At 42.7% G+C, this 27,824-nt stretch overlaps 1 protein-coding gene across 3 annotated transcripts; it reads right to left on the reverse strand.

The window, feature by feature from the left end:
• Positions 1–146: 146 nt before the first annotated feature.
• Positions 147–25,739, reverse strand: VIL1 (villin 1). 3 transcript variants are annotated; one of them, XM_075284642.1, is made up of 20 exons: positions 25,700–25,739; positions 12,125–12,235; positions 11,274–11,348; positions 10,973–11,169; positions 10,706–10,814; positions 10,463–10,573; positions 9,179–9,381; positions 8,854–8,932; positions 8,436–8,534; positions 8,185–8,338; positions 7,774–7,874; positions 6,132–6,269; positions 5,887–6,045; positions 5,542–5,721; positions 5,210–5,359; positions 4,486–4,626; positions 3,687–3,875; positions 3,178–3,246; positions 2,734–2,874; positions 147–431 (listed from the first exon to the last, which is right to left on the reverse strand). In XM_075284642.1, exons 2-20 carry the CDS (start codon positions 12,197–12,199, stop codon positions 318–320), a joined length of 2,484 nt encoding a protein of 827 aa, XP_075140743.1. In that variant the 5' UTR covers positions 12,200–12,235; positions 25,700–25,739; the 3' UTR covers positions 147–317. The 3 variants fall into 3 exon arrangements, with proteins under 3 accessions (XP_075140743.1, XP_075140744.1, XP_075140745.1); XM_075284643.1 differs by lacking the exon at positions 25,700–25,739 and adding an exon at positions 17,744–17,816; XM_075284644.1 differs by lacking the exon at positions 25,700–25,739 and adding an exon at positions 14,678–14,698.
• Between the last annotated feature and the right edge of the window lie 2,085 nt (positions 25,740–27,824).

A 27,824-nucleotide genomic window follows, 5' to 3' on the forward strand; every position in this document is an offset into this window, starting at 1 on the left:
GGTAGTGAAGGCTTATTGTGTAAGTTATCGGTACTTTGTGGGTCATTGGTTGGGACTTTGCGTACAAAGGTTGTGAACCCCCTACTGTAGGTGACACTCATTGTCCTCACACACCCTTACAAAACACTGGACCACATTACTAAACATTTTTATCTATTTTTTATTAATAGTACAGTTTTATTTTTTTTCCCTAAAAAACACAATTCCCAGGAGGTGAGTACGATCTGCTCTGCTCAGTGATGTTATTTCTTCTCGGGGGACAGAAGAGGAATCTTAAAATGGGACACAAGTAAAGAAGAAAAAAAAAAATTGTATGTTCAGAAGAGTCCATTTGTTTTCTTAAGATTCTGTCTCTTCCACTCTGGCAGAGCCTGAAACTCTGCACGAGACATCCCAAATATATCTGTGAACTCCTCAGCGCTCAGATATTCCTGAAACGGAAGACAAGAAGGTCACTGAGCTGTAAACGGGCCGATGACAAAGACTGTACTAGGACATTGTAAGGGGGTAAAGAGAAACTCCTGACAGGTATGACAGTCCTTTCTGTATCCAAATTCTTGTATATAGGAGGTAGTATTATAGTAGTTACCGTATTTTTTGGACTATAAGACGCAAAATTTTGGGGGAAAAGAAGGGTGCGTCTTATAGTCTGAATGTGCCTGCCCTGGCACCCGCCGTAATAGAGAGGCGAATGCCGGCAAGTGATAGACGCCGGGGCCTGAGACATCGCTGCGATCCTCTGCCCTGAATGAAGCCAGCAGCGGGAGGAGTGATGCTATTCCGCTCCTCCGTCCCCCCGCTTCAGGCAGGGCAGAGGAGCGATGTCTCAGGCCCCGGCGTCTATCCCTCCCCGGCGTCTATCCCTCCCCGGCATCCGCCTCTCTAGTACAGCGGATGCCGGGTCTGCAGTCTGTCAGCGGCCTCTTCTCCCCCGGGGCCGGTCCCCACCGGCCCCGTACTTGTAGAGTTGCAGGCCGGCTCCTGCGCGGCGATATCGCAGGAGCCGACCTGTTCGGGTGACAGCCGGGAGCCTAATGAGGCTCCCCGGCCTGTCACGGCTATATTAGTATTGCGGCTGGTCTCTATGACCAGCCGTAATACTAATAGACAGAATGTCCCATAAACGGCAATACACTTGTATTGCCGTCTATGGGACTTGCGATCAAGTGACCGCAGGTTCAAGCCCCCGGGGGGGAATAAAATAGTAAAAAAAAAAAAAAAAACCTTTAAAAATATATAATAAAAATATGAAAAATAAAAGTTCTAAATCACCTCCTGTCCCTAGAATATATATATAAAAGTAGAAAATCATATATAATAAACCACCGGGTTTTTTTTTTTCAATACAAGGTGATCTAAGCAATAGATATTCCCCAAAATGGTATAACTAAAAAGTACTTCTGGCCCCGCAAAAAAACCCACTCTATACATCCCCGTACAGCTGCAGGGTCACCTGTCAATGTGGCCTTGCAGCTGTTGCAAAACTACAACTCCCATATATTAAATATTTTACCATTTTTTGCTTCAAATTTTTTTTCCCCTATTTTCCTCCTCTAAAACCTAGGTGCGTCTTATAGTCCGAAAAATACGGTATATTCTTGTACATAGTAGTATTATAGTAGTTATATTCTTGTACAGAGGAGTAGTATTATAGTAGTTATATTCTTGTACATAGCAGGTAGTATTATAGTAGTTATATTCTTGTACATAGGAGGTAGTATTATAGTAGTTATATTCTTGTACGTAGGAGCAGTATTATAGTAGTTATATTCTTGTACATAGGAGTAGTATTATAGTAGTTATATTCTTGTACGTAGGAGGTAGTATTATAGTAGTTATATTCTTGTACATAGGAGGTAGTATTATAGTAGTTATATTCTTGTACATAGGAGCAGTATTATAGTAGTTATATTCTTGTACATAGGAGTAGTATTATAGTAGTTATATTCTTGTATATAGGAGTAGTATTATAGTAGTTATATTCTTGTACATAGGAGTAGTATTATAGTAGTTATATTCTTGTACATAGGAGTAGTATTATAGTAGTTATATTCTTGTACATAGGAGCAGTATTATAGTAGTTATATTCTTGTACATAGGAGCAGTATTATAGTAGTTATATTCTTGTACATAGGAGTAGTATTATAGTAGTTATATTCTTGTACATAGCAGTATTATAGTAGTTATATTCTTGTACATAGGAGTAGTATTATAGTAGTTATATTCTTGTACAGAGGAGCAGTATTATAGTAGTTATATTCTTGTACATAGGAGCAGTATTATAGTAGTTATATTCTTGTACATAGGAGTAGTATTATAGTAGTTATATTCTTGTACATAGGAGTAGTATTATAGTAGTTATATTCTTGTACATAGGAGTAGTATTATAGTAGTTATATTCTTGTACAGAGGAGCAGTATTATAGTAGTTATATTCTTGTACATAGGAGTAGTATTATAGTAGTTATATTCTTGTACATAGGAGTAGTATTATAGTAGTTATATTCTTGTACAGAGGAGCAGTATTATAGTAGTTATATTCTTGTACATAGGAGTAGTATTATAGTAGTTATATTCTTGTACATAGGAGCAGTATTATAGTAGTTATATTCTTGTACATAGGGGGCAGTATTATAGTAGCCATCATAGGATTGTTTTTCTTTATATGTATCTTTCCCATGTGTATATACAGGTCTCCATCTAGCACATAGTTATTGGCTACAGCCCCTCTCACCTCTTTTCGGCAGGGGTCCACTCCTGTAGGCAGCTCCTCTGCAGTCTTATTGACCAGCAGCTCTGCAGGGTAGGACTGGAACACGAGTGATGCAAAGTTTGTTTGAACAGTGAAAGAGTCCAATTGTGTTCTGTTAAATTCCTGTCACAGGTAAAGAGAATTTTAATGAACCTTCAAACCAAACCAGTAATCTTCAAAATATTATTTATGTTTAGCAATTAACCTGCTTGGTGTCTAGTTTATACAGAAGGAAATCAATATGGAGGACAGCGCTTCATTAGGGTTTCACTAAATCAATCAACTTTTTTTGCTGGTCTGTCACAGATAAAAACTAATCCACTCTCTCTGTGCAGCTGCAGCCCCCTCCTTGCCCCCTAATCATTTTATTTTTACTGAGTAGGTTTCTGACTACAGGATAAGCTTCTAGCTTCATTTAATACTTACTGAGGCAATTTCATCAATGGCGTTGTCATCTCCCAGCTCAGCTTTTAGGTCCTCATATGATTTTGCGTTCTGTAAGATAAAGGTGGTCATAAGGACCAGCCACCATCAAGTAATAGATCTCTATAATCAACCGATACACACCCAGGTAGCTTAATCTGATATGTTATGCAACATCATCAATGGCGTTACATTGAAACCTACAGACTTACTTGGCCGCTACACAAAAGTTCTAACATTCTTGGATTTTTGGTTGCTGCTTCATGTAACTATAGACCATAAGGTATGTCCTAGGCAACATTCTCAGATCTGCGATTTGGCAAATTTTGGGGTTGTCTGAGACTTGTATTTTTCTGTGTAGCCTTAGGGGGAGAGTTTCCACAAAGTAAGTCTCTGGATATTACTGAGAACTGTGTGTAATACCTCACTTGTCCTGTGGTGGTGCTGTAGGGAAGTTGACCTCACTAGATACATGTATGTGAATATGGATTTTGGATAGACAAGTCACTTACCTCCCATTTAAAGGGATCCCAGGCATAAAACCAGCCCGTGAATGTTGGGGGTTCGAATCCTTGTTTCACCACAATAATGGGGGTGTTGATATCGCGGCTTCCGGGATGAGTCCTCAGATAGTCCTGGGCTGTGATGGCGGCGTTCGTCTTTTCGGTTTCATTTGCATTTTTCCCAATCCATAAGAAGACCTGTGAGGAACAAGTACAGTGAAGATTGTTGTAAGAATTCTACAACCCTTCTATCTTCAGAAAAAACTGGGTGCTGACCAATATGGGGACACACAGATCCTTAATGGATTCTTACATAGCTCCTCACCACTGATCTATGTCTGTAAATACCCAGAGGCCAAAAACCTTTACAGACCTCATAGTTACAGCTGAGGGTTTGTTACAATCGTATCCAATCTGGACTATTCTGTATGAGCGAAATATAACAGAAATTGCTCACAGTTCAATTTGTTACATTTGACTTGTACTGATACATTGTATCAGTCTGGTGATCAGGTTATCTATAGAGAATTGTTGAGATTAGTTACAACTGTAGCAAACCTTCAGCTGTATGAAGCGTAGGGTCTGTCCCTGGCATAACTGGCAATATGACTCAACCTCAATCAGTAGACTGAAGAGATCAAGTCCCATCATTGGGTACAGTGCCATACATAGCATTGTGGCAGTATCTGGTACTGCACCTCAGCCCCCCTTCAATCCTTTGTTCTCTGGATTTATTGCACATAGACTGGCAGACCTTAAAGGATCCAGCCTTTATCTATTGTAGTCACTGACACTTTATCATCCGCACCTGATCCCAGGCATCCAGCAGGAAGACATCATCCTCGTCCAAATCATCCTGGTTGAAGTCTGAGATTTCAGTCGCTCGGAAGTTTCCGGTCTTATTGGAGCACTCGTATAGACGTGGGGAGATATCCAGAACTTCTTGCTGCTGCCTAGAACAAAAGAATATTCTGTCACTATTGACATTGGCATACATTGTGGTCAGGGTGCAGAATTCACCCCCGATAATGAATGTCCGCCCAGCATGTTCCTAGGAATAGATCCAGAATTGTGTGCTGAATGTATTTACCGCTGGAGTTACAGGTTTACTCATCCAAAGCCGCAACTCTCTCGTGTAGGCAGGGACGTCTGCTGGCAGCTACCACTAGGGGGAGCTCAGGAGTTTAGTGGTGTTACCAGGGGTTACTTACATGTTGAGGCGCCACCACCACATTGTCATATTGCACTTTATATGCTTTGGTAATACAATGACTTCTAGACCACTGTCCCTCTTGTATTATACAGCAGTAAGGAGTCAGGGGGCCCGGACTGTGGTCTAGAGGATAACCTCACAGTAATCACTGGGCTCCTTATCTCCCCCTAGTGGTGGTTAAGGCAGCCCATTGACCCTACGCCTGCAGACGATTTAGTATTGGTGACCTCACTAGGAGCCGATCACTTTGTACTCTCTGCTGTCCTAAATCTTATAGAAAACCGCCTCAGCTCTTCTACATGTGTTTTCTATATCATACATGCCTCTTACTGCTGGCATACTGGCACTTGCCACCCAGAGCCAACCAGAACTCTGCTGGTTCCTGCCCCTCGGCCACCACCACCTTCTCTCCTCTGGAGATGATGTCCGCCACATGCTTGGCCATGGCTCTCTCGTCACCGCTGCATCCCTGTGGAACATATCAAAGAAAAATTTACAAACCAATAGGAAAGTTCCCAGGGTGACAACCAATTTTGTGTTCCAGGAATGGGGTCAGAGCAGTTGTCACGCCCCCTTCCCCACTCCTCTTAAGCCTAAACACAGGCCATCAAATCCTGGCTCCAGTATGTGATATATGGCGGTTGTTTTTACCTTGCCGCACCACAGGTAGCAGGTGGTCTTGGTCTTCAGGACAAAAACATCATTCGAGTTAAGAGAGGATGCCCGGACAGGGACCTCAAAGGCCTTGGTGTTGTATTCATTGGTGCCATGCACATGGAACAGTCTGACCTCAGGGGGCGTATAGTCACTCTCAGCACGGGACGTACCACCCTAAAGAACAAACCTAGTGTCACATCTCCCACAATAAAACAGCCACTTAGAAACAACACACACACACACACACACACACACACGCTCTGAGATTGATGGACTCCAATCACCAACAAAGCACTGGTCATATGCCAATGTTACAGTAATGTAGTCACCGACTCCTACCTCGTACACCACCATCTTCCCTTTAAATATGGCCATGAGGTGCGAGGGCTCCTTCCCCATCATTACTCGCACTTGAACAGGTTCTCCCCCATATTGCTGATCCAGGGCCACAGCCTGATATGCTGACGCTGCAATCTCATCCTGACTGGCATGGCTGCCCTGTGTACACATAGACAAGTGTGATAGATAGTAGACAGATAGATAGATATTATGCAAATAGAGAGTGGATTGTATCAGTTTCTTACCTGCCATATGTAGATAATGTAATGATACTTGTTGTTGACCAAGTACTTATAGAGAATCAGGTAACAGTCTCCACCATAGAAGTGTCCAAGCCATTGCTTTTCTACAGGAGCCAACTCTAGATTCTCAATTCTGTAGACCTGTAGGTGAAGACCGCACAATGGTACTGATAGACTATGAGGAACCGCTATAATACTGCCCTCTTGTACATAGGAGGTAGTATTCTAGTAGTTATATTCTTGTACATAGGAGGTAGTATTATAGTAGTTATATTCTTGTACATAGGAGCAGTATTATAGTAGTTATATTCTTGTACATAGGAGCAGTATTATAGTAGTTATATTCTTGTACATAGGAGCAGTATTATAGTAGTTATATTCTTGTACATAGGAGCAGTATTATAGTAGTTATATTCTTGTACATAGGAGCAGTATTATAGTAGTTATATTCTTGTACATAGGAGTATTATTATAGTAGTTATATTCTTGTACAGAGCAGTATTATAGTAGTTATATTCTTGTACATAGGAGTAGTATTATAGTAGTTATATTCTTGTACATAGGAGTAGTATTATAGTAGTTATATTCTTGTACATAGGAGTAGTATTATAGTAGTTATATTCTTGTACATAGGAGTAGTATTATAGTAGTTATATTCTTGTACATAGGAGTAGTATTATAGTAGTTATATTCTTGTACATAGGAGCAGTATTATAGTAGTTATATTCTTGTACATAGGAGCAGTATTATAGTAGTTATATTCTTGTACATAGCAGTATTATAGTAGTTATATTCTTGTACATAGGAGTAGTATTATAGTAGTTATATTCTTGTACATAGGAGGTAGTATTATAGTAGTTATATTCTTGTACATAGGAGCAGTATTATAGTAGTTATATTCTTGTACATAGGAGCAGTATTATAGTAGTTATATTCTTGTACATAGGAGGTAGTATTATAGTAGTTATATTCTTGTACATAGGAGTAGTATTATAGTAGTTATATTTTTGTACATAGGAGGTAGTATTATAGTAGTTATATTTTTGTACATAGGAGGTAGTATTATAGTAGTTATATTCTTGTACATAGGAGTAGTATTATAGTAGGTATATTCTTGTACATAGGAGGTAGTATTATAGTAGTTATATTCTTGTACATAGGAGTAGTATTATAGTAGTTATATTCTTGTACATAGGAGCAGTATTATAGTAGTTATATTCTTGTACATAGGAGTAGTATTATAGTAGTTATATTCTTGTACATAGGAGGTAGTATTATAGTAGTTATATTTTTGTACATAGGAGGTAGTATTATAGTAGTTATATTCTTGTACATAGGAGGTAGTATTATAGTAGTTATATTTTTGTACATAGGAGGTAGTATTATAGTAGTTATATTCTTGTACATAGGAGTAGTATTATAGTAGGTATATTCTTGTACATAGGAGGTAGTATTATAGTAGTTATATTCTTGTACATAGGAGCAGTATTATAGTAGTTATATTCTTGTACATAGGAGGTAGTATTATAGTAGTTATATTCTTGTACATAGGAGCAGTATTATAGTAGTTATATTCTTGTACATAGGGACGGTATTATAGTAGTTATATTCTTAATTCATCAGCCCTCATACATGTCATTATTACCTCTGCCTCTCCAGATCCGTCATCCACCATCTTCTGTTGTGCGGCTATATCAGGTCTGGCGTGCATCGAGGTGGCATCAAACTTTATTTGTTCTACTTTGGCTGTGGTATAAGATAATATTGTATTACTATACAGTGATATAGCAGGCGATATAAAACTCCAGCGCAGTATTTATTTTTCGGTAAGTTTTTGTGGCGCAGATAACATGCATCACAGTCCTGCACATTACCACAACTAGATGGGTCACTGCTCCCCACATATCAGTACCTTCCTTCTCTTCTGCTACCTTGTGCTGCTGGGACTCTATTATTTCCACATTATAATTATAAAACTATGATCAATACAGACCTCTCCTGAAACACTCTGTACTGCTGTGATCCCTTTTTTTTTTTCGGTTTGTACTGAACTCACCCACTTTACCAATGGTGCTCGTCTTTCCAAGCCCGACAGTCTGATCCTTTGTGGTCCACTTTTGGAAGAGCTGCTTAAATACAGCTGACTCGGACCCGTCATTCTGAACCTCTATGTTAGTGGATGGGGGGTAGTTTTTGGCTTTGACATAACTCTATTGATTAAAAAAATGAAAGTGACCATAAGAAAGGGGGCGCAACATCACATGATATAATGGTGGGCACCCTGTGATATCCGGCTCAGGCACTCACCATCGCTCTCTGCATGGCTTGCTGCTTTTCCTCTTTTGACGCATTTTTTCCTTTCCATACAAAGACCTTTATTCCACCCTGATCCAAGATGAAACATTCCTGGCAGGAGCAAGAAATTACACATTATCTGTCTGTAGAGATGGCGGACTTATCTCTTGTTATGTAATAGACTCCAGAGTATTATGAAACTAAATGCCGTATCATAACCTGATAGAAAACTAAGACTGCAATACACATCACAACCACGGGGTGGCAGCACATAGACTTCTATAGGAGAGACAGCTCATGATAGAGTATCATCAAATCATGTTGTTTTGTAAAGTTGGTGATATTGTGTCACCTGTGTGCATCGCATATCTATCTATCTATCCCTCTCATATAGATCTCAGATCTATCTAGGCAGTAGGTAAGGACTCACCTCATGGCTCAGCAGGTCTTGGGTCAATGGTTTGGTGGCCACTTCTTGCACCATCAGGTTGCCGTTGTTGTCTGATACTCTGAGTAAGACAATAGAGATAAAGTATTCACAATCTACAATATGTCCTTCCTCGGCAGTAGCGGACTTTTTTTTTATTTCTCTGTCCCTCCCCAAATATTAATAACATGGAGACCCCTGCAGCCTGTATAACTAACCAAACTCCTCCGTTATTGTAACCGCCCTGCATGTCATAGTGATGACCGGTGTCAGTACGGCGGGGGCAGATGGTAAGCAGATCGCCGCTGGCACGTAGGTCACTACTTACTGGTATAACTTTATTGCTCCAGCGGCGACGCTGTCCACGACATCATCACATATCGCTGCCTTTATCTCTGTTCTTTCGCCCAGCACATACATAAGAATCTCCATCAGTTTAGGTGACCCTTCCTCATTATCACCTTCAACCACGTGAACATAAGCGCGCCCGCCGCGTTCACGGTCACGGATGTCTTTTGCCAAGTTCATACCCTAAGAGGAATCAATGTCAACATAAATATTTATAGTGGGTGACCTATATGATAAGATACGAGAGTACAATAATATGGGACAATTAAAGGGAATGTATCACCAGAAAGCTGCCTGTTGTTTTATGCATATTTTTTATTTTCATATTACTATGTATTGCAAATCATCCAATTATCACTCTGACCACTAAGCCTAATAATAGCGGGACACTTGCCAATTCTGTAGGAGTTTTCTTTACAGCAGTCACTTAATTCCCATCACAGACAGGATCGCAATAGACGATAACTAGAGATGAGCGAACACTGTTCGGATCAGCCGATCCGAACAGCACGCACCCATAGAAATGAATGGAAACACCTGTCACGCCGGTCGCCGGCAAAGTCAGCGTCACAGGTGCTTCCATTCATTTTTATGGGTGTGTGCTGTTCGGATCGGCTGATCCGAACAGTGTTCGCTCATCTCTAACGATAACACCTCTATAGATAACACCACCGACCCATCATTACATCACTACTGACGATGGATGATGTCACAGCTTATCACCTTCCCCTCCCTGTACTGAGCATGTCTAGAAAACTCTCCAATAGACCTCAATGAGTCGGCTCCAGTCTATTGCTTCCTATGGCCATGACTGTTCTGAGAACAGCATTTAGTGATTTGCTTTACAGCACGGAGAAGCAGCTCCGACAAGATGGCCGCCCCACAATCATGTACAGGAAGTAGAATAAAAAAAAGTCTACAAATTATAAAATAAAAGCACTATCTGGTTATAAAACAATAAATGGTAATACCTATACATTCCTTTTAAAGGGATTTTCCACTTTTAGGTATCGGACCTTAATATTTTAGCAGTTACCAGATCATAGGTACTGAGAGAACCATTGAAATCATTGGTCAGTCATGGACCTGCACTGATGCAGTTGTTTGCATGTTTGATGTGGTCACCCCTTTAAGAGACCCAATGTATGTCAGCTCATAGGGTTAACACGCTGGTGTATATACCCACCACTACAACCACTGGCGACCCTAAAGAGCTGTAAGACATTACAAGACGCAGTCACTTCTTATTCTTCTGATTCCTTACCCGCAGTCTCTCCATCCTGTTGCTCTCCGGCCCGTTCCACTGGATGATCAACTTCCCCAGATCCACCAAGAAGACGTCACCGGTATTAAAGCTGCTCCAGTGGAAAGGAACCTACAAGACGAAAGGTACGTGAAAATATATAATCATCAGATCTATAAAAAAAAAACTCCTTTACATGATATTTGGTTTTCTTGTAATATTCTGTTGTGTATTTATAAGATTCTGAATTCTATTTCCTCTCACCTCTCCGGCCAATACGTTCTTCTTCCCCTTGACATGTAGCAGACGTTTGACGTTGTATGTGTTGGTCTCCACCTGCTTCATTCCTGAGGCTACTCCTCCATTCTTGTACCTGACATAATAATGTAGTAGTTTAGTCTCCGCTATCCCTTTAATATTTAAAGGCACATTTCCCCTCGTTACATTCTGTTGCTGTAAAGCATCCTGGACTCCATGGAGTGTGAACATTGGTTTCACGTAGGTGCAGCCATCTTGACTGATAATACTCACACAATGCCATGTTTGAAATACCCCTTGAAGGTGTCGCTCTCGTATCCCTGGACCTCCCGGTGCTGGACTGCGACACCCCCCAAGTGCGTATCAATCTGTGTGGTGTAAATGGCGGCCGCCCCCTGCTCATCCGTAGAGGAATTAGTCCCGATCCAGAAGTGGATGTCATAGGTGAAGTTATTGCTGATCTTATGAGTCTGTCATGGAGGATCACAGACAAACAGGGGTTACTGGAATATTTGGGGAGGGGGGGGGGGTGTCTCTGAGCTGTAATGATCTGGGACTACACGGCTGCACTCACCATGAGGAGGACGTAGCAATCTCCATCAAAGAAGTTTCCATAGGACTTCTCTGGAATAGGAACCATCTCCATGTTCTAAGAGTAAAAGTCATAGATAGAATTATAGGAATAAGACAGCGCAGAGTCTAGAAGTAACTGCGGGAGTCAACACATCAGGGGCAAGCAGATATTGGGGTGCAGTCAGAGCGAGAGGAATGGGAAACCAACAGAGATGGGAACAGATCAGCACTGGAGAACTAAACCTACACACCAGTAACTTAACCAAATGGAGACTGTGGACTAAGACACCAAAGCATTGGGCACCAGAGAACCAAACTCTAGGAGACCAGGAACTAAGGCAGCAAACTATGGCCGAGGACCAAACTTCTGGACACTAGAGACGTACACCATGAACACAAGCACCAAATCACTGGGCACCGGGGACCAGACTGCCCCCAAACATTGGACACCCAAGAACTAAACAGTTGGAAAGCAGGGACTAGGGCACCAAACCACTGGACACCAAGGACAAGGGAACCATGAATTACTGGGTACCAGAGGTCCAAACTGAGGACACCAGACAACCAATGTTATGGAGAACAAACACAAGGGCACTAAACTAGTCAATACCATGGATCGGACACCACAGACGGCTGCTCCAAACTATGAACACCACGAGCTACAACAAAGCACCTAGGACCACGGACCGGGAAATGAAACCCTGAGCAAAAGGGGCCAAAGCAACAAACTTTGGACACAAGGGATTTGGGCATCAAACTACAGGACACCAGGGACCTGGGCACTAATCCAGGAGCATAGTGTGAACCCCTGTTGGAGCTCTTCCTTAATAATCTGCTAATCCCATCAATTACCTCTATCCTCCATATCTGCAGTCCTGGGGTCGTCTTATTCAGGGTCTTGGTTACTTTTTCTGTGAGTTCCGTCATTTTGGAGAATTCTTAGATCACAAGTCAGCTGGAAACCTGAAACAAAGAAACCAGAGACCTGACCTGAGAGATCCTGTGGGAAAGTTTTAGGCAGGTGTGAGAAGATTCTGCACAGCGAGAAGGGTTCAGACATTGAAGGGTTAATCGATTATTTTTGTCTACTAACAAAATGAAGTGAATGAAGGAAAGTCTAAATCCCACCAATATCTGGATAGACCCCAAGTAAGCAAACTCCATTTGGGGTCGCAAAACTCCTTAAGGCCGCGACCCACATAGCGTATATGCCGAATCTAACTGCCATGTCAGACTGCTGAATAATCGTCTCGCATCGATGACTGGGATTTCTCAAGGAGGTCACAAGTAGCCATAGCATTTGGAGACATCTTTGGAAGGGGTTGTGTAGAGGAGCAAGTTGTAACTAATGGGGCCGCAGCCTACCTTGTGCCATTTAGAATAGTGTTATATTTTATGCCGCAGAGGAGTTGGGGTCCCCCAGGGTCTAGAGCCCAGTAGCGACAACTTCTGCTGCACCCCCTATAGCTGCGCCCTCACGATCACAATAAAAATGCCTTTAAATATTGACAATCCATGTCTCCATTCACTGACAGCAAGCAGAGATATTGACAACTAAGAATTGCAACAAAGTAGATGAGAAAGTTGCAGAACTTTTCATTATATTAGGGCATTATTCTGACAGTTGCTCCTTAGCAGGATTGTTACATTGTGTCACTTTTTGTCCAGTGCTGAGGAGCAACTGTCAGATATTTACTGTCATAACTTAATTCTCAATGCAAGCAACGATTCCCTCTAAGGGAGTGAGGAATTCTTATCATTAGTAGGGTTGAGCCGATCGTTTTTAAAATCTGATTTTCGATCATTTTCCAGCCGATCGCGATCATGACATTTGCTCGATCGTCGATCGGTATATGATCTTTCCCAATCGCGATCGCTAAACCCTAATCATTAGAGCTTTCACTGGGGAATTAAAGGGGGGGGGGGTCTTTCTAGTGATACATAATAATGCAGAGTCTGGAGCAGCCCCCCACACAAACAAACACACACTTAAGACCCCGTGCACACATCCAAATGTGCATCCAATGAACTTTGAGGACATTCGGAGTAACACCAAGTGTATTCTGTTCTGCAACGTTCCTCTTTGGGGTTCTTGATCGATTCTGTTCCGATGGATCGGGGTACCTGGAGTATGGAGGACCTGCTCTATTTTCGGTGGAAATGAATGGACCCAGACGTGCATGAAGCATAACTCCACCTTCTACTAGTATGAATAAGAACCTATGATCCCTGCTGCAATGGATCCCAAGCTGTGGATGTCCGGCTCTTGTAAGACCTGCTGGGACATGTAGTTCTACAACACTTAGACCCCAGTTCTTATTCTATTGGGCCCATTATTTTCATTACATTACACAGCTGCTTTCTATAGTCGTGAGCCTCGCTTGCTTGTTATCGGTCACCATGAGACGTTTACTCCCAGTAAATACACAGAAGCGCACAACCTTTACAGGATATAACAATGTGATGTCACACCTGGCCATTTATAGATCTATATATATAGTATAGCGGTGACCTGCACAGAGGACGGGGGCGAAGTCCTGACAGATACACAGGTCACCACAGCGTATGTATTACTATACATTATAATAACACAGTCCTTGGACATTAGAGCCCTGCAGGGCTTATTTTTTGCGGGACAGATTGTACATAATGTTTAATATTCCATACAATGTACTGGAAAAATTCAGAATGGGGTGGAAATAGGAAAAAATGCATTTACCCCATGTTGTAATTATGGCTCCTCTATTAATGTGTAATAATTAGAGAGATACTTTGACCCTGTTCATATTACTTCAGGGCAGGGCAGGACGGAATTTGCCCCCATGTGGGAGTGTCTAGAAGTGTTTATCACGTGTGCTGGATGTGTAAGAAGACGTTCAGGACCAGAGGTTATAATATTCTGCAGCACCGTATCACCGGCGGGGTCTGACCAGGGTAATATGACCTTTACACCTACAAGGTGACAGAGGATTCAGAATCCTGCAAGACATTGCGACTTCCCAACTACAACCCCCAACATCCCCTGACAATCAAAACCGAAGAACCTCACCCAAATGGCGCTAGTGTACAGTTACGGTAACTAAAAGGGTCCCTACAGGACCCGCCATGTCTGTGCCATACACGGACAGTCCAGTGAATTTAATAGGGACAGTGTTATTCTTTATGTGTCCAGTGGTGGCGTTGCAGGGGAATGAAACATGAGTCGTTAAGTACCAGTCCTGATCACTGGTGGTTCCACCCGTAACCTCGCTCAATCCTCACTTGGATCTACTCCCATTGAAGTGAATGGGAGGAGGAATATTCTGCCTTGCATGTGTGGAATTTGCCCTAGATTTTAGTCAAGCAGAAAAATTCAACTTCAAATTCCTTTTTCCAGCTAGGAAAAGTTCCACCGTGTGAACATACCCTGACATGGCGGCTATTCAGAGGACGGCTTGAATTGCTCTGCACCGGCTCAAAGAGAAGGATCTTAAGTGGAAACAAAAATCTATAACAGGAAAACTGAACAATCCCAAGTCATCTATATGTAACAGTGCAGACTGAAGACCAGACTTCTAACTCTGCATCTAATACAACCCCCCCCCCCCCGACCATGGGGGACTGTACAGATTACATTTTTGACCTTTTTTTTTTTTTATAAACCAGAAATTGAACCATACAGACAATGTACAGATCTTCCAGATTTCAGAGATAAACCCAAGATACTAACTCTGATAGATCTAAAAATTTACAAAACTTGTACAATAGAAACAGTAACCTTCATATAATGGCCATAGCCCCTGGATTTCTGCAAAGAGGCCCACACCTATCAATCATTCATTTATAACCACTGGCTACAGGGAAGGAGTACATACATTACTCATATGTACATCTCAATCTTACATTACACATCCTGTACTGATCCTGAGTTACATCCTGTATTATACTCCAGAGCTGCGCTCACTATTCTGCTGGTGCAGTCACTGTGTACATACATTACATTACTTATCCTGTATTATACTCCAGAGCTGCGCTCACTATTCTGCTGGTACAGTCACTGTGTACATACATTACATTACTTATCCTGTATTATACTCCAGAGCTGCGCTCACTATTCTGCTGGTACAGTCACTGTGTACATACATTACATTACTTATCCTGTATTATACTCCAGAGCTGCGCTCACTATTCTGCTGGTACAGTCACTGTGTACATACATTACATTACTTATCCTGTATTATACTCCAGAGCTGCGCTCACTATTCTGCTGGTACAGTCACTGTGTACATACATTACATTACTTATCCTGTATTATACTCCAGAGCTGCGCTCACTATTCTGCTGGTACAGTCACTGTGTACATACATTACATTACTTATCCTGTATTATACTCCAGAGCTGCGCTCACTATTCTGCTGGTGCAGTCACTGTGTACATACATTACATTACTTATCCTGTATTATACTCCAGAGCTGCGCTCACTATTCTGCTGGTGCAGTCACTGTGTACATACATTACATTACTTATCCTGTATTATACTCCAGAGCTGCGCTCACTATTCTGCTGGTACAGTCACTGTGTACATACATTACATTACTTATCCTGTATTATACTCCAGAGCTGCGCTCACTATTCTGCTGGTACAGTCACTGTGTACATACATTACATTACTTATCCTGTATTATACTCCAGAGCTGCGCTCACTATTCTGCTGGTACAGTCACTGTGTACATACATTACATTACTTATCCTGTATTATACTCCAGAGCTGCGCTCACTATTCTGCTGGTGCAGTCACTGTGTACATACATTACATTACTTATCCTGTATTATACTCCAGAGCTGCGCTCACTATTCTGCTGGTACAGTCACTGTGTACATACATTACATTACTTATCCTGTATTATACTCCAGAGCTGCGCTCATTATTCTGCTGGTGCAGCCACTGTGTATATGCCAAGCTAACTAACACCTGTATTATTAGCTCCTCTAGTGGACAGGTCTGATGACGGTTTCCATTGATGACAGGCGGGGATGTGACAGCCGCTCTGCACTATAATACAGGTTGTCACCAGATAAGAATTACATTTTTGTAGGTTTTATCTATATACAATATAAGCTATAAAGTTGTGATCAAAGGTCACTGACATTCATGAGTCTCTGACCTGATATTTATGGGATCAGTCATTATCAGGAGGAATTCTTACAATTTTGCACATTCCGCATACTTTACAATGTTACATTTTATGGTTCTATAAATCTAATGAGACGTCATTTATAGGTTGGACTTGATGGCCTAATGTCTTTATCCAACCTCATCTACTATGTAACTATGTATCCCCTTGTTCTCCAGTTTCAGGTTGAGCTGAGACCCCTAAATTGAGACTATGACAGCCGCTGAAGCCGCCCTGAGCTACAACTAAGGATCTGTAAGAAACACATCAGTATCCAAAAACTGAGAGAGGCCAGCGCCACCTTATAGGTCCCCGCAATGAGACCTGTCAGGTATGAATCCATCTGTCACCATAAAGCAATGAATGAATGAATAGGATCTGGGTAATTACTCTGTAAACATTTTGTTACAAATCTCATCCTCACAATGTAAACAATTGTATCCATGTAAGATACGGGTCACGCCTCCCAATGAATGGGGAATTAAAGGAGCCCCTACAGTCCTATCCTTGGTCCTTGCGGGGGTCTCACTGTCCCCCATATCTCAGGCTGCAGTATTAATACACATGATAGGGTGGCAAAGCATCGATGAAGATCAACATCCTTACAAGTTCAGGTCACTTTGCAGATTCCTGGTGCCTGGCACTGGACAAACAGCTTGGTATAACATAAGAACAAGACTACCCTAAAAGATGCCTTTAAGTATTCCTAGAAATGACCATTGCGCCCCAAAGATGTTCTGCAGCAGCACACAGATATATGGGAATATATCTAATACAAAGACCAGTCTGATTCCAATGATCTGAAATTTGTCTGTATGGTAGTCAGATTGATATCGAGCACAAAAAAAAGTTCTAATCCCTTTGGCATAAAAATCCGCAACATTAGGCCTTAAAGGGGTTTTCCAGCATCATATCAATGTCTAACCAGAATGCCTCACCACATCTCTACTTACTGAACATCCCGATTTGTATCCATATTCATGATTCTCAATTCCAGGGTTTGCTACAATTGTATCCAATCTTCTGTGAGCCAATCACATCACCAGCACAAATCTCTGGCCTTTCTGACTTGCTACAGTGTATCAGTGCAGGTGAAATGTATCAGCCTGGAGTCCGGGCGCTCACAGAGGATTGAACGCAAAGCTCTATTTACCTAAAATCTAGACAAGTGCTGGAGCCCCTATATCAGATCGTGCATGGTCTGAGCTTTACGCCTACGATAAGCTTCACTGCTAAAGTTGTTTACAATGGAACAAAATATCAGCTGTTCCTTGGAGACCTGACATGGGTGACAGGCAGGGACGAGAGAGGAGCTTACCTGTGTCAGGTGTGGCCGGCTGTCAGGAGAGCAGAGCAGACCTGTGCACCTGTACCAGTACAGTCTCCTGACAGGGTGCAGCGACCTTTGTCCCTGGCTGTACGCCGCCGAATAAGAAGTCGTATTTGCCATATAAGGCTATGCGCTCAGCTGTGTCGGGGAGGCCGTACCCAACCTCTCCCCTGTGTGCTTCATGCTAATTAGATTCACTATTAATTACCGCTATTTATTTCATCAGCTGCTTACAGGTTTTTTTTTCAACCTGTTACTTCTCGTAAAGTACAAAGTATATACAACAAATATAGTACAACAAGGATATGCTCACAACCCCCCACCTGCACTATATACACGTATACTTATTAGTATTATATACCGCTGCAGGGTCTGCGCTTATTATCTATTCTGCAGGTTGTACACCAAGTCGCCCAGAAATGACAACTTCCTGTCTTGGTGACCCCCAGTTCATCACATAGAGGTACCAAAAGTTTTAGGCCGGTGTAGAAAAGATGCTGTACTGGGCCGCAGCGAAAATGGGATGCGGAGAAACCACAGTGGAAACGCGTCACTGTTTCTCCTGCAACGGATTTCACAAAAAGTTCTGAGTTTTCCTTCATTGAACCTATAGGGAATCCGCCAACATTTCCGTAATTATAACCGACATGCTGCAATTTACCAAAAAGTTACGGATTTGCAAATCGCAGCGTGTCCACTGCGCGTATTTTTCCGCAATGTGCGTATGGGATTTAATAGTCCACTTTGCAGGGTCTGTAAAACGCTGTGGCCAAACTACGACATGAGACCTGAACGTGACACACAGGCCTTCTCCGGTCTCCTTGTAGAAAACTTCATTTCCTGTACAACCCGTTGAAGGATCGTTTTCTGCTCCCTCCTAAATGGTTCACTCACTCTGAATTCACAGCTAAATCCATCTTGGTCCAAGATAGACTGTCTTGGGATCAGATTACATAGGTCCATAGAGAGAGAAGGAGCCAGATGAAAGAAGCAGACACAGGCGGACACAGTGCTGCAGCTAATAGTAAGTTTTCTATCTCACCCCATGTGCATTATTTACATCAGCACAGCACACTACTTCTCTATAATGTCCTATATAATCCTGCTGCTTGTGAGAGAGGGAGCAAATCCCGCCATTTATTCCCATGTTTGGTCTATGAGAGACATAGCGGCAGATCAGGGAAAACCGAAAATTAGAGAGAGGGGAAAACTACTAGACAGTCACCTAAAAGTCAAGGTACACCAACTATGTAAATGTATACATCATGAAAGACGACCCCTGTGTACCCGGAAAACTAGAACAACCAGAGAGTTGCCTGGTAGAGCGAAGTCCTGTAATTGTTGTCAATCCCTCGAGATAATGAATCAATTATGTAACTAAGTCTTTACTCCTCAATGCACATTCATGTCCCTGTCCCCGGAGCCCAGATACAGGTGAACGCCTCACATCACATGTGCCCCGGGCGGCGAGAAATCTCTATTCTTATGTCTAACAAATCGCAGAACGTGCTAGAGAATCTAAGAGAACACAAAAGTAAAGATATTATCCCAAATATACAGGGAATGTCCAGCAACAGCAAAATACAATGTATACAGTGTTGGCCAAAAGTATTGGCCCTCCTGCAATTCTGTCAGATAATCCTCGCTGTCCCCCAGATAATGATTACAAGCACGAACTCTTTGGTAATATCTTCAGTTATTTTGCTTGCAATGAAAAAAACACAAAAGAGAATGAAAAAAAAGTCACATCATTGATCATTTTACACAAAACTCCAGAACTGGTGCGGACAGAAGTATTGGCGCCCTCAGCCTAATACTTGGTAGCACAACCTTTAGACACAATAACTGCGCACAACCGCTTCCGCTAACCAGCAATGAGTTTCTTACAAGGCTCTGATGGAATCTTAGACCCTTCTTCTTTGGCTCCTGCTCGCGGTCCCCCCTGAGATGTGAAGGGGGCCTTCTCCAAACTGCCACCAAGAGATCTCTCCCCCTCCCCCACAGGTGTTCTATGGGATTCAGGGCTGGACTCATTGCTGCCACTTTACAAGTCTCCAGGGCTTTCTCTCACCACCATTTTCTAGTGCTGACCTGAAGTGTGTTTTGGGTCATTGTCCTGCTGCGTCTTCTGGGCGTCTTCTTCTCTATGAAGGCCTCTTTTTCCCTGTAATCTCTATGTTGAGGCCTTTTCCTACTTTTGTCTCCTCTGACCAGAGAACATTCTTCCAGAATGGTTTTGGCTTTCTCAGGTAAGTTTTGGCAAACTCCAGCCTGGCTTCTGTCTGTGGGTAAGAAGTGGGGTCTTCCTGGGTCTCCTACCATACAGTCCCTTCTCATTCAGACGCTGACACTGGATAGTACGGGGTGACACTGTTGTCCCCTCGGACTGCAGGGCAGCTTGGACTTGTTTGGATGTTAGTCGAGGTTCTTTATCCGCCATCCGCACAATCTTGCGGTGAAATCTCTGGTCAATGTTTCTTTTGCGTCCACATCTAGGGAGGTTAGCCACAGGGCCATGGGCTTTACACTTCTTGATGACACTGCGCACGGTAGACACAGGAACATTCAGGGCTTTGGAGATGGACTTGTAGCCTTGAGATTGCTCAGGCTTCCTCACAATTTTGCTTCTCAAGTCCTCAGACAGTTCTTTGGTCTTCTTTCTTTTCTCCATGCTCAATGTGGTCACACAAGGACACAGGACAGAGGTGGAGTCAACTTTAATCCATTTCAACTGGCTGCAAGTGTGATTTACTTATTGCCACCACCTGTTAGGTGCCTCAGGTACGTAACAGGTGCTGTTAATTACACAAATTAGAGAAGCATCACAGGATTTTTCAAACAGTGCCAATACTTTTGTCCACCCCCTTTTTTTTATGTTTGGTGTGGAATTATATCCAATTTGGCTTTTTGAAAATTCTTTTTGTGGTTTTCCATTGAAGACAAATTAAATGAAGATAATACCAAAGAATTTGTGATTGCAATCATTATCTGGAAGAACACGAGTATTATCTGACAGAATTGTAGGGGTGCCAATACTTTTGGCCAACACTGTACATCTTTATATAGATAGAAGACACAAAAGGTGGCACCGCGTAAATACAACCCTTATTAATCCACAGTTACCAGCAGAATAGTGAGTGCAGCTCTGGAGTATAATACAGGATAAGTAATGTAATGTATGTACACAGTGACTGCACCAGCAGAATAGTGAACGCAGCTCTGGAGTATAATACAGGATAAGTAATGTAATGTATGTACACAGTGACTGCACCAGCAGAATAGTGAGCGCAGCTCTGGAGTATAATACAGGATAAGTAATGTAATGTATGTACACAGTGACTGTACCAGCAGAATAGTGAGCGCAGCTCTGGAGTATAATACAGGATAAGTAATGTAATGTATGTACACAGTGACTGTACCAGCAGAATAGTGAGCGCAGCTCTGGAGTATAATACAGGATAAGTAATGTAATGTATGTACACAGTGACTGTACCAGCAGAATAGTGAGCGCAGCTCTGGAGTATAATACAGGATAAGTAATGTAATGTATGTACACAGTGACTGTACCAGCAGAATAGTGAGCGCAGCTCTGGAGTATAATACAGGATAAGTAATGTAATGTATGTACACAGTGACTGCACCAGCAGAATAGTGAGTGCAGCTCTGGAGTATAATACAGGATAAGTAATGTATGTACACAGTGACTGTACCAGCAGAATAGTGAGCGCAGCTCTGGAGTATAATACAGGATAAGTAATGTAATGTATGTACACAGTGACTGCACCAGCAGAATAGTGAGCACAGCTCTGGAGTATAATACAGGATAAGTAATATAATGTATGCACACTGTGACTGTACCAGCAGAATAGTGAGCGCAGCTCTGGAGTATAATACAGGATAAGTAATGTAATGTATGTACACAGTGACTGTACCAGCAGAATAGTGAGCGCAGCTCTGGAGTATAATACAGGATAAGTAATGTAATGTATGTACACAGTGACTGCACCAGCAGAATAGTGAGCGCAGCTCTAGAGTATAATACAGGATAAGTAATGTAATGTATGTACACAGTGACTGCACCAGCAGAATAGTGAGCGCAGCTCTGGAGTATAACACAGGATAAGTAATGTAATGTATGTACACAGTGACTGTACCAGCAGAATAGTGAGCGCAGCTCTGGAGTATAATACAGGATAAGTAATGTAATGTATGTATACAGTGACTGCACCAGCAGAATAGTGAGCGCAGCTCTGGAGTATAATACAGGATAAGTAATGTAATGTATGTATACAGTGACTGCACCAGCAGAATAGTGAGCGCAGCTCTGGAGTATAATACAGGATAAGTAATGTAATGTATGTACACAGTGACTGCACCAGCAGAATAGTGAGCACAGCTCTGGAGTATAATACAGGATAAGTAATGTAATGTATGTACACAGTGACTGTACCAGCAGAATAGTGAGTGCAGCTCTGGAGTATAATAGAGAAAGTTGAAGATTAATAACATTTCAGTGACTCGGATCTTATCTCTACTGGCGTCATTTGGAGGATTCCACAATAAATAAATTAGAGATTATTCAGGGCCAATCATTTATTTGGTAGAGGTTGGACTTGGCATCGTCTCTTCCTCCTCTCTGGTTGAGCTGGTTCTGTCCCACATACTTTACACTGCAGCTTTGCATGTTCTGTATATGAACATGAGCTAAGCTCTGACTGAGATCCTGGACAAGGTTATTGATTCCACAGACGTCTTTAGTTAATCCTCTGCCCCCTCTATGGGGTTATTGTCACCTCCCGGACACTCCCAGTCCTGCGCCCGCCTGGTACAAGGTGAATGTTCGGCTCTGATGGGAGTTTCTTAAATGGAAAATGAGAAGAGGTTTATGACTAAGGGAGACAAGTCCAGTCCTTATCTGCGGCGTTCGATAGAGGATGGGAAGTCGCCTGTAAATACTCCGTATAAAAGGGTTTTTGCAGTAGTCAGGGAGTCGGTGTGCGGGGGAGCAGCGGCCGCCACCACAGAGACTTTACCTCTCAGGAAAGCCTATATTATTGTGAATGACACCTGTAGTGGCAATGGCGCAGTACCAGTCATATATAATAGAATAGATAGATAGGGGTTGTCTAATGTTATGCTATTAGCTCATAAATAGTCTCTCGCTCCGGAGGACCTGGCATGGCCATATATTATGTGCACAGCCATTGATTTTAATAAGAACTGTGTAATTCTTCCTTTCTCCTGTGGGGGGCGCTGCAGGGAAGTTGAACAGTTGCTGCTGGGTACCAGTATTGAGCAGAGATGATCACTGGGGTCCATCTTCACATAAAGGGGTGTTTAATGACGTTGTGGCCGGAGTTATATGCTCTGCATTTACATCCATTGTTCTGCGGGGACTTCTGGCTCATGTGTATGGCGCATACTAGGCAACTTTCCCGAAATGTGCAGGACGTCGCTTTCTGGAAGGCTTGCAGTAAAAAAAATGAAAATGCAAAAACCAAAAGTGTCTGTCGATAAGGGGTTAAACTCCTTTCCTCCCCATAGAATGGAAGGTTCTGTATTTTTCTAATTCTCACTATATTCGGGATCTCGGTCACTAAGTGAATAGAACCTTAGACGGAAAACCTGCAAAGGCCGCACGTAGCGAGCCGCAGCCAAAAAACACTGCGGAAGTGTTTTTCACGGAAGGTTGTGCGGACTTTCTGCCCTATTATACCTATAGGGGACACCGTTATTGTCTATAGGTATAACTGACAGGCTGTAATATACAATAACACAAGCATTGCCGCTGCGATGTGTGGATGGGATTAGTCCGAGTCCCGTCCACTCTGCAGGTAACATAAACCGCTGCGTTCTCACAACACGGGGCCCGGCCTCAGCGCTGACAATTTGTTACAATTGTATCCACTCTAGACAATACTCTGTGAAGAGAAATATCTCTCTTGAGACGGTTTTTTGCTACAATGTATCAATGCAGGTAAAATGTATCAGCCTGGAATCAGTTATTACACAGAGGATTGTCCAGACCTGATGTCATTGTAACAAACACTCAGAAATATTAAGTCTGAACAGGTTTTCAGTCTTTGATGTTTTAGTTTTGGACAGGTGGTGTTATCTGGGATAGACCTGGGTGGTGATATATGGGTGACCCCATATTTTGGCTCCTCCCAGTGTATATTTCATAGTTCAGGGGATAGTTACAGGGGTCATGCAGGACACATACCCCAGGGGTAGGGTAGCCCCAACTAGCCACTGTGCTGTGGTTGGGGTATTTAGGCAGCGGGCTAGGGCAGATGGGGCGCTACACAGTAACATGACCAGAGTTCCCAGTACATCCCCACTCCCGTCATTATGGAGATGTCATGTGACGTTGGATCGTGCGGGCGCCTAGTAAACCATTAGAAGAGCCCTCGGACTGTGACCTCGACTATCTCACAAGATATAGGGAGGAGATATGTAACAATGAGGTCAGAACCTTCACTCCTAATATCAAATCGTTGCCTTTCAGGAGCCTGGGAAAGCTGGGTGATGTACATTAATAGCTGTGGCTGATAGTCGGGGTTCAGGAGCTGGGGTTTGTCACTCTATGTCTGACATGCTGTGTATCTGGGGGTAGGGGGGAGAGTCAGGCGCTGCTCTGTCCTCTGTGCTTTAAACTGCAGCTCTGTTATTCACATTGGCTCCTGGATATGGAGAGAAGGACGGATAATACGGACGCTGCTGAGGGAAACCCCAATAACTGATGGTGGCTGGACTGCAGAAGATGTCGGAAGCAGCGACACCGGGACGGGCTCTTGTGCGTTTTCTTCCTCCTGGCACCAAACCTCATACGACAAGATAAAACAATGCCGAGCCCAGTCATAAAAGAGAGGACAAGCGATGCCGAGCTGCCAAACATTAACCACCAAGCATCCTATTACCCCCGCCATTTATGAGCCTCTTATCTGTCACTTCTCCCATTTGCTCACTAACCTATGGACTCAAAAATTTGCAAATAGGGCGACAGTCGTGGATGTGAATCCTCCGCCGCAGACCCAGCGCCAACAACATGGCCGCACGTTTCTATTGTGTTACAATGTGGCGCCTCTTTCCAGTTCTCTGCTTGCCGTCAGTAAACAGGAATCTTCTTGTATATCCCTGTACAAACCTGATAGGTCTCAGCTGAGGGTCTGTTTCAGTTGCATCCAGTGTAGACAATTCTCTGCAGACTGACACATTGTAACGAACCCTCAGAGAGATGTGATGTACTTACCTTGTAGATTGTCTAGGTCAGATACGAGGCCTCAGGTATAAACAAGAACATTTGATAGTCTATATACTACACGAGGGCCTACAGGAGTATACAGCATCAGGATAGAACCTGTACACCTGCTGGTGGCAGCCGCTGCTGTATACTGCTTCCCCTTTATAGAACAGAAGCCCCCCCCCTCTCTTATATACAGTAGTCCTCACTACATAGTCTCTTATATACAGTAGTCACCATTATATATATATACTAGATTCTTATATACAGTAGTTACCTATATATACACACACACTATATAGTCTCTTATATACAGTAGTCCTCACTATATAGTCTCTTATATACAGTAGTCCTCACTATATAGTCTCTTATATACAGTAGTCCTCACTACATAGTCTCTTATATACAGTAGTCCTCACTATATAGTCTCTTATATACAGTAGTCCTCACTATATAGTCTCTTATATACAGTAGTCACCATTATATATATATATACTAGATTCTTATATACAGTAGTTACCTATATATACACACACACTATATAGTCTCTTATATACAGTAGTCCTCACTATATAGTCTCTTATACACAGTAGTCCTCACTATATATATATACTAGTTTCTTATATACAGTAGTTACCTTTATATACACACTATATAGTCTCTTATATACAGTCGTCCTCTTTCTGTCCATTAGTTCTCACCTTTTTCGGCTCTCGCTCATTCCCGATCACTTGGCGTCTCCGATGTGAGTTTCGCAGCTCGTCCTCCTCGTCCCGCTGTCAGTTCCACCCCAGTGAGCAGCGCAATTCATCGTCTCTAATGAGGGAAATTAGGACAATTAATAGGAACGCAGACAAAAATCTCTTCATAACCGCAGATAATGAGCGTTACCTCCGAGGTCGCCCCAGCCAACTGGGCACCGAGCCAGAACCGAGACACCCAAGGGGGCAACGGGCCAAAATAACTGTGTCAGTAGGATTACTGCTCTGAAGGCCGGGACTGAGGATATCCTATAGAACCACAAGAACAAAAGTGCAACATTGTAACCGCTTAGGAGGAGGAGGAGGGGCGCCCTCTGCAGGTGGAGGGAAATGACTGGGAAGGGATAGGTCATGTTTTTTTGTGTTTTAAGCCTGGGGTAAGCTATATATTGGGCTTCTCCCTCTGACCGGTGGGCGGCCCATAGGAAGAGGGTTTGAGTTATTGGGCTTTTTCATGATGTGTCGTCTTAACCCCTCACAAGGATAGAGCTAGAGGGGTGCAGGGGTAGCAGTCACACCCGGGCCCTGGTGTCTGGGGGCCCCTCTGACACATATTAGGTGGGGGCCCCTTATGCATTTGGGTCTAAGGTTTGATCCAAGGTCTGGGGCATAAATTACATTTGCTGCAATATTCCCCATAAAACTTTCCTAAAAATTTGCAGGACTTTGTACCAGTAAGTTCCTAGGTTATATTTTTATGCAGGTTTTGGGGCATATTCTGTGCAGAAATCCACATGAAATCTGCCTCCTAAGTACTGCAATCCCATATACATGTATAAGGAATGCTCCGCCTGGTTGTCCGACAGCGCGGTGTAGAGGATGAGCCTCAGAAGATCAACATATCTGACACCTGAGGATTCACTTCGCCCTTTGTAGCCAGATAGCAGAACTAGCTGTAAATTTTGTAGGTTTCTTCCTGGGGAACAGGGAACAGATGAGGCTAAATCACCACCTAGTGGCAGCCTTGGAGTACTGCATGACTGTGGAATATCAGTTCTGTATCAGGTTTTTTACTAAACCCACATCGTAAAATCTATTAATTTGTTTTTTATTTTCTGATTATTCCGTTCTCTGTCCATGATTATGGGGGCGGCCATCTTGTCTGAGCTTCTCCTCTGCTCTGGTAACAGCATTTAGTGATCTGCTTTACAGCACAGTCATGGCCATAGGAAGCAATAGACTAGAGACAACTCATTGAGGTCTATGGTAGAGTTTTCTAGCCACGTTCTGTGCAGGGAAGGGGAGGAGCTAAGCTGTGACATCATCTATTGTCAGTAGTGATGTAATGATGGCTCAGTGGTGTCATCTATAGAGGTGTTATCTTCTATTGTAATCCAGTCTGTGATGTAAATGAGGTGACTGCTGCAATCTACAGAATTGGCAAGTGTCTGTCTATTATTGGGGTTAGTGGTCAGAGTGAAAATTATAGGATATATTCTTCCAAATTCTATAAGACTTGTAAGATTGCTGCAGAGCGCTCCGTCTGTAGTCAGATCTCTTTAGATTCCCAGAAATTTCACGCACCTTTGCAGCTGCCGCCTGACATTGAGTGTTGCTGCCTGGTTTATGGCTAGGGGTAAGTACATACATTCAGGTTTTTTGAAACAATAACTAGATGTAGATCATAAAGACTGAGGACCTACAGTCATGGCCGTAAGTATTGGCACCCCTGAAATTTTTCCAAAGAATTAGTAAATATTTCTCCTCGACAATTATTACAATGACTTGTGTTACAAAACAATTAACAAAAAAAAAAAAATGCCAAAAATAATACAATTTCATGCAAAACTCCAAAAATGAGAAAATATCTGGCACCTTCCACTGAACATTTACTTACACACCCTTTGCAAAAAAAAATAACTGGTGGATCTCTCCCTATGGCCGTCCGCACGCTTCTTCCACCTCCCACCTCCAGTTTTGGCCTCCTCTTCTTTCCCACACTGCTCCAGGTCTCCCATATTTGGGGCGGCGCCTTCTCTTCACCCAACAGCAATTGTAAGATCTTTCCACGGGCGTTCAATGGGATTTAGATTCAGACTCATTGCGGCCACTTCAGGGCTTTGTT

Source organism: Leptodactylus fuscus, chromosome 8, assembly GCF_031893055.1.
Source record: "Leptodactylus fuscus isolate aLepFus1 chromosome 8, aLepFus1.hap2, whole genome shotgun sequence".
NCBI lineage: Eukaryota > Metazoa > Chordata > Amphibia > Anura > Leptodactylidae > Leptodactylus > Leptodactylus fuscus.